The sequence below is a fragment of the Semicossyphus pulcher genome, unplaced genomic scaffold (genome assembly GCF_022749685.1).
Source record: "Semicossyphus pulcher isolate SPU_LCO1_2020_fin unplaced genomic scaffold, fSemPul1.0.p SCAF_7, whole genome shotgun sequence".
NCBI classification, from domain to species: Eukaryota; Metazoa; Chordata; class Actinopteri; order Labriformes; family Labridae; genus Semicossyphus; species Semicossyphus pulcher.
The window spans coordinates 23,007,353-23,015,315 of NW_027211748.1; the positions used below are offsets into that span (position 1 = coordinate 23,007,353).

A 7,963-nucleotide genomic window follows, 5' to 3' on the forward strand; every position below is an offset into this window, starting at 1 on the left:
AAGACGAAAGCCAGCTGGTGCTTTGTAATTATACACAAAATAATTAATTTCCTGATATTAAAATGCAGCATATAGCGTTTATACTGTGGCCGAGAAGTTTCAAACGAACTCCAAGTGCAAAACCTGCAACACAAATGCAAAAGCTGCAACACAAATACAAAAGCTGCGACACAAATGCAAAAGTTGCAACACATACAAAAGCTGCGACACAAATGCAAAACCTGCAACACAAACGCAAAACCTGCAACACAAACGCAAAACCTGCAACACAAATGCAAAAGTTGCAACACAAATGTAAAAGCTGCAACATAAATACAAAAGTTGCAACACTAATGTAAAAGCTGCAACATAAATACAAAACCTGCAACACAAACGCAAAAGCTGCAACACAAATGCAAAAGTTTCAACACAAATGCAAAACCTGCAACACAAATGCAAAAGTTGCAACACAAATGCAAAACCTGCAACACAAATGCAAAAGTTGCAACACAAATGTAAAAGCTGCAACATAAATACAAAAGCTGTGACACAAATGCAAAAGTTGCAACACAAATACTAAAGCTGCAACACAAACGCAAAAATTGCAACCCAAATGTAAAACCTGCAAAACAAATACAAAAGCTGCAACACAAATACAAAAGCTGCAACACAAACGCAAAAATTGCAACCCAAATGTAAAACCTGCAAAACAAATACAAAAGCTGCAACACAAATACTAAAGCTGCAACACAAACGCAAAAATTGCAACCCAAATGTAAAACCTGCAAAACAAATACAAAAGCTGCAACACAAATACAAAAGCTGCAACACAAATACAAAAGTTGCTGCACAAATGTAAAAGTTGCAACACAAATGGAAAACCTGCAACACAAACGCAAAACCTGAAACACAAATGCAAAAGTTGCAACACGAATACAAATGCTGCAACACAAATACTTACGCTGCAACACAAATGCAAAAGTTGCAACACAAATGTAAAAGCTGCAACATAAATACAAAAGCTGCGACACAAATAAAAAAGTTGCAACACAAACGCAAAAGTTGCAACACAAACGCAAAAGCTGTGACACAAATGCAAAAATTGCAACCCAAATGTAAAACCTGCAAAACAAATACAAAAGCTGCAACACAAATACAAAAGCTGCATCACGAATGCAAAAGTTGCTGCACAAGTGCAAAAGTTGCAACACAATGCAAAACCTGCAACACAAATGCAAAAGCTGCTGTTGTGTTGCAGCTTTTGCATTTGTGTTTTTCAAATTTGCAGTGTTTGTGCAAGTGTTTCGGATATGGAGTTAGGGAGTAACCTCTCAGCCACCGTACATTTATATTACTACACCAATTTTACAACAATGATGCATTATCAGATCTACATGTAGTACTAAGAAATGTGAAGATGTAGCTAGTATTACGGGTTCCTAGTGATGCATTTGGATTCCTCTATTTTGTAAATAGTTAAAAAACTGTTTGAAAGAGATGAAAAGAAGCCGTATTAAAAAAGTTGGAAAAGTAAAATTTAAAATTAACCGTACCCTAATTAAATCAACACCATTAAAGACAATTATTCCAGACAAGTCTTTGAAAATGATTCTAATGAGGGATGCTATGAACAGAAATTTGATTGGTTTAGTCCCAAAGGTATGCTGCTTTTACAGAGACAGAGTCATTGTTAAGGGCAATTGTAAGTTTCAGGTCTAGACTTTGTAATGAGCAAAACTCCCTCAGTTTCAGAAGTAGCTTTAGACTGCTCTCGGGCTCTAAGGGAATGAAAAGTTTAGTGCAATAGCCGGAGGCCGGACAGAAAATCAATGTAGAAATCTGAAGACTGACATTAAACATGGAGAAAAGGTGCAAAAAAGTACACTTTTCTCCTCTGTGTGCAAACCTGACTGCAATATATCCACAGCATAAAGATGTTTAGACTAGCTGCTGCTGTTTCTTTCCTCATTAATGGAAGTTTTAACTGATAGAGACAACCCGTCAAAAACATATGCATCTGAATATGTGCAGAATTTAGCAAGCGCTTAACACAGTCATTTACCAGCAACCCATTCTACAGTTGTATGTGTATTATTGTTTGTTGTTTACTTTTGTTTGAGCGGTGCATTGATTTCAGTGCAAGTCTAGCTGAGGCTTACACTTCCAATTACAGCTTATAAAATGTGTGTCAGTGTTTGTGCTTAAGGGCTTTTACTTTTAATTTTCCAACAAAGCTATGACGGCTCGTTGTAAACACTGTGTTTTTGTCGTACTAGAGGAGGCAGGGAGGCTGGAAGCAGAAGAAGAGCAGAGTGAAAGGAAGCGTGAAGAGAAGCAGAGAGCGCGAGGGCCAGAGGGACAGCGTCCCCTTATACCCAATAAAGTATGTGAACAGTATGTAAAACTAGTTACTCCCATGCAGCAGATTTTAATTTGTGATGTCACCAAATGATGTGTTCCTCCCTTAGCCAAGTCTGGACATCCCAAGAGACAAGACCTCTCCAGAAAGGGCCGTGACCCCTCCCAAAACCTCGCCCGTCAGTCCAGGGGAGAAAGCAACCAATGACCAGAGGAGCCTGCCTCCTGCTCAGCCAATCATTGAAGAGGAGGGGACCACTGAGAAGCAGAGCCCGCCAGCATCTTCCAAGCCAGTGAAAGAAGCAGCAGAATATGCCAGTCAAGGTAACTATGTCACTTCACAAAGGATGGAGAGATGGAGAATGAGATGGTCTAAACAGTGTTCACTGTGTGTGTTTGGCTAACGTCTAACTGTAATGCTAATATAAGTTCTACTAGCTCGAGACTGAATACTGTAGATTGTAGATGATGACATTAAGGCCACATAGACAGAGTAACATTGTGCTGATAATGATTATGATGATGATAATGATGATGGTTATGATTGTTTCACCACCCAGATGATGGGGAAGGTCGTAATGGATTTCCAGCATCATCACGTCACACCAGGAAGTCCAACTCATTTGATATAGGTACTGCATGTCTGACTCTGTCGTTACAGCACCCCCGCTGTTCTGCACACATTATAATATAAACAAAATGCGTGCTCTATGGTTGTATACATGGCTGTTTTTGTACATAATTCATAACAATGGTGCAAAACCTTTGTTATGTTTTATCAGATGAAAACTGCATGAGCCCTTTTTGATGTGCTCCCGAGCTTGTAGAGTTTGCCGCCTGTGTACTGCATCACTTCTTCTTCCTGCAACCCTCCCTTTTCCGCTCCCACACCCCATTCTCTGTGTGTGTCGTGCCCTTTCCCCTCAGGCATGGAGCCGGACAGCCCCTACGATCTGGAGAGGTCCTCAGATCGCAGATTCCCTGTGAAAAAGCCCTGTTTGCCCCAGTACAGAAACAGATCTCTGGATTACCCTGCTGGGACCAGGTGTATGTATCTGTTTCTCCTCCTGCTAATATGTGTGGTATGACAGCCATGGGGCAGTTTTCATCTGTGGTTTTTTTAGCAATAAAAAATACCCTATTTACCCTATTTACACGGCGGATGACACACGGTCTGGGCTCAGAGTGAGCCGCAAGATGCAAAGAGGTTGGCTTAAGTCCTCTGATTATTCATATCATATTCATACCATTTGGAGTGTCAGCTCTCATTTCCTTTGAGAGCCAGATGCGCCTGCAGACAGTTGCTATTTACACAGAATTTAAACCGGACTCGGGCAGGTATTTTTAATTCTTTCATTCTTCTGTGCGAGGTCACTGCACAATACGATCGATGTTAAACCCCTGAAACAATCCCACTGCAGAGCAGAAAAAGAATGAAGAGAGACGCTGTACGTTTACGCTCGAGGCACAGCAGCGTAACTTCTTTCATTATTTAAATCTCCAGACCGACAGGATGTCATGTTTATTAAAGTTCTGTGTGCTGACCATCGGCTGGTCGGCTGTAAATGTTTATTTACTTATTCTTGCTGCTGGATCACACGGCTGTATTCTCCATGTGTGCGTAATGGACACTGGACAGTGTATTCATATCTGTGGGCATGATTGTCGGTGCAACAGGTAGTTATGTCTGAGGATTGTAATAAATGTACCTCCTAGTTTTGTGAGTGTGTGTCTGTTTCTGCGTGTATTAGAGAGGGCGTGCATCAGAATGAGCGCGCATGATGGAGAGCTTGGTGTCTCTACAGTTTTTGCCCGTGCGTGGCTCGAGCAGGAATCTCCCTGAGGTGAAGCAGGTGTGTGTGGAGGCAGCGGTGAGCCTGTCCATGTCTTCCGGCACTTCTCACCAGAGTGGTATCATGATTTAAGGAGAAAAGGGTTATGCGACTCACAGTCCCATAACACACTGTTTTTTCCTTACAAGTAGAAGCGCTGCTATGCATCCCAACTTGTGTTGTGAACTTGCTGATATATGTCCATAATGCGCCCTTTAAATAGCAGAGACAGACTGCACCATAGACTTTAGACTTTAGGCAAAGGTTTTGTTGGTCTATGGCGCAGTCGCTTTCTGCGTTCTCAAGATAGCAACGCACCACCCATTTGCCTGACCACACCTTTTAAGACCAACATGCCCATGGGCGCTAACGTGGGCGCAAGATCACTTGCTATTTACACAATGTGATGGCTGGGCGTGAAAATGACGACTGCGCCAGGAGGAAAATAGCAATAACACTTTGCGCCGGATGTACTATAGGGCCCTTTGTGTAAAATGTTATAGTTCAATGTTAATAATGTCGTTAATCCTTATGAAATTAATGTGTAACAGCTTTAATCTCTAAATTGCAAAAACTCCTATGTGTAGAATTTTTCCTGTCACTGTCATGGATGAGTCATACCGTACATATTGAGTGCATGCTTGTTCTGTAAAAAAGAAGTTATCAGTCCTTATAATTTGGCTGTTTTCTAGTTTCTTTGCAGCTGGCAGCTGGTTTTGAATCGCCGGGATGAGTGTGCTATTAGACAAATAAGGATCTTTTATCATTCCTGCTTTAACTGGAGCTGATCCACTTTTGATACTACTATGCTCTATTATTGAAATAATTGGCAGCCATGTTTAGCTGATTCATCCGTATCTGCACTGAGTCGCTTCATATTGAATACGGAAACTCTGAGGCAGAGTTATTCAAGGGCCGCTAACGACATGTCAAAACTGCTGCCAATTACCTCTGAAATACAGAAAGTGTGTTCGAAAACCTGCTGCAGGGACTCAATTACCATCACTGTGAGAATGATAAAAGATCCACATGTCACACAAGAGCCCGTTTTATCGAACATGTGAAACTGAGGATCTCCTCTGTGCCCTGTCCGGGGGTATTTTTAGCAGATGTCATAAATTGGACAAAGAGGCACATTGTCACAAACAGTGAATCCCTCCGACACAGTCCTTACACGTTCAGTGTGTACAGGGAAAACAAATGTGACAAAGTTTGGCAAACTTGAAGCTGCATCAGTAGATTTTTGAGGAGCGCTTAAAGGCAACAGTACAAGCTGAAACACATCTGACATGCAGTGTTATCACTTTACAGCATTATTGTAGTTTAAATAATGAACTGGGTGTCATAAGTGGCCTCTGGGTTTCTATCTTCAATACCCGAGGTAGTACAAAGCTAGTTTTCTTTGGCAGTCGCTCTGCCTGATATAATTTAACTTACAGTAGTTTTGGCAAATGTGTTAAGAACTATCTACACGTCCAGCAGACTCAACATCAACATTCATTACATGCGTTTCCTGCCACCTAATATACATTAATCCTGTTTGCATTCTCCATTTAGCTTTTAGCAGCTAAATGCTACACTAGGCTTACGAGCTAGTTGCTAGAGAGTTAGCTACTTTAATATGTATTTGTATTTGTCAACAGAGCTGTCAATCATCCTTTTGACAGCATCAAATAACTACAAATAAACTTGTCAGAAAAATGAACACTTGGACGTAAATCAGCATGATAAGAACTAACTATAATGACATAAAACCATGTTTAAGAAAAATGTATTTGTTGTGTATTTTGATTTTATAGTTTGACTCATGTCCCATCTGTTAACATGGAGGAGGCGGGCTTTATGACCTATACTGCAGCCAGTCAGCAGGGGGCGATAGAGAGGGTTTGGCTTCACTTTTGGCCACTAAATGTTCAACTTCGCTCACCAGGTAGTTGCTACAAAGTTAGCTACCAGCTACTTTAATGTGCTGAGCTTGTAAGCAGACACTATCAAGCAGCAACATTAACAATCCTTTAAAATTATATTAATGTTCAACTGATGAATGTTACTCCTATATTTACTCTCCTCTTGGCTCTGCTTGGCCGCCACCCACTCCTTGTGAAAATACCTGTCCATTTAGCTGCTAAATGATCCTATGTCTGCCTGCTCGGTGCTGAGCAGGTAGCGTAAAATTGGTCTTTAGAGCTTCCTTTGCATAAAAATGTTGCTGCTGCTGGAAAAAGGTTGATGAAAATGGAGTTTGGGAGCAGTTTAAACCAACACAATGACTTTAAAAAGCTACAGTACTTCATAGGGGGTGCAGGTTTAGATGATATCTTTCTGTAGGTTCTGTACTTTTCACATAACACAAAATCACCTGTCTAATTGCTCATGTAAAATTGTGATTTGTGCAGTTATGTGTTGACACTGTATTTGCTTCTTTAGGTTATGAGAGTCCCCAGCTCGGCAACAGAGACCCGTTATGACGTTGGACCAGAGGAAGGACAGACTGGAACATGGAGGACTGGAGAGAGACGAGCTTTTAAAACTGTGTGGACTCTAACAAAGATCCAGCCGCAGCTTATTTTCCTTTTTAATCCATGTAAACATTAGTTGCTGAAAATGCATGTACTGTATGCTTTCTGTTTTTAACTGGTTGCACTTGCTCTGGTTTTTCTCAGGCATTAGAGGAAGGGGACGTACCCGTCACACACAGTAGATCAATGTCTCTCCAGTATGCTCCCCATGTTTGAAGCATTTGTGACAAATCATTTAATATTGAAAAAACGCCGACCTCTCATCCCCTCCCTGTCTTTTACTGACAATCTGTGACGACTAAAAGTGAGTTTGTACTGTATTTATTCTAATGGAGATGTAAATACTGAATATAAAACTGCACTAACCATTGTGGTCCTCTACCAGTTAACGATCATGTTTTTATTTGTGATAATCATTTGATAACCGTGTTTGTAAGTATGCTTTTGGTGTATGCTGATGATTGAGAAATGTGTTTTCATGCACTTAGCACTCCCATCTCTTCAAGAGTATTTAATTCATTCAGTGGATCCAGTTTGAATCTGATTTTGCAGCCTGGAAATGAGTATATTTTCTAAAAATGCTTCTATCAATCAGAATAAATAAAATTTGACTTTACAAAATGAGTTCAATTATTTCAAGTTCTGTTTTAGAGGTATTTACATGCATTTACATGTTATGAGTGACCACAAGGAAACTGCACCAGTTTTACATATGGGCTAATGGTCAGTGAATTAGTCATAAGGGTTAACTACTTAGCCTGTGGTTGTTGTACGACTGGCTCTGTGGCTGAAGGGGAGTTGCTATAGTAACAGTTCACTTGGCTTGATACAAAAGAAAAGTTTAGAGATCACACTCATTTGCTTTCTCGTTGAGTAAGGTGGTGAAACTTAGTCCACTCACATGTCTATCCTTTAAACATGGAGCCATGAGGTGTGTAGCGTTTAGCTTAGCTAACACTAGCTCAGCTGAGACATATGGAGATTTACTCATGTCCTCTGCTTCCAATCTTTAGTCTGAGCCAAGCTAACTGCCTCCTCCAGCTACGTGTTAAAGAATAGTTTGATGTTTTGGGAAATGCAGCTATTCACGAGTTTATTCAGAGTTAAATGACAAAATAAACACCATTGTTAACTCGGTGTAGTATATGTGAAACTGGAAACAAATGTTAGCTTAGCACAAAGGAGGAGACCTCACTTGGAAACACGCTGTATTTGCTGTTGTGCTGATGATTAGATGAAAACATGGATCCCAATGTCAGGAGTTTGAAGCTACAT

At 40.6% G+C, this 7,963-nt stretch overlaps 1 protein-coding gene across 1 annotated transcript in view; it reads left to right on the forward strand.

The window, feature by feature from the left end:
• carmil3 (capping protein regulator and myosin 1 linker 3) overlaps positions 1–7,271 on the forward strand; it is a 119,465-nt gene extending 112,194 nt beyond the window's left edge. The window contains exons 36-40 of the mRNA XM_069685403.1: positions 2,256–2,362; positions 2,448–2,661; positions 2,898–2,969; positions 3,265–3,384; positions 6,597–7,271. Coding sequence (XP_069541504.1) covers positions 2,256–2,362; positions 2,448–2,661; positions 2,898–2,969; positions 3,265–3,384; positions 6,597–6,637 — 554 coding nt within the window. The 3' untranslated portion in view covers positions 6,638–7,271. The remainder of the gene's footprint in view (positions 1–2,255; positions 2,363–2,447; positions 2,662–2,897; positions 2,970–3,264; positions 3,385–6,596) is intronic.
• The last annotated feature ends 692 nt before the right edge of the window (positions 7,272–7,963 follow it).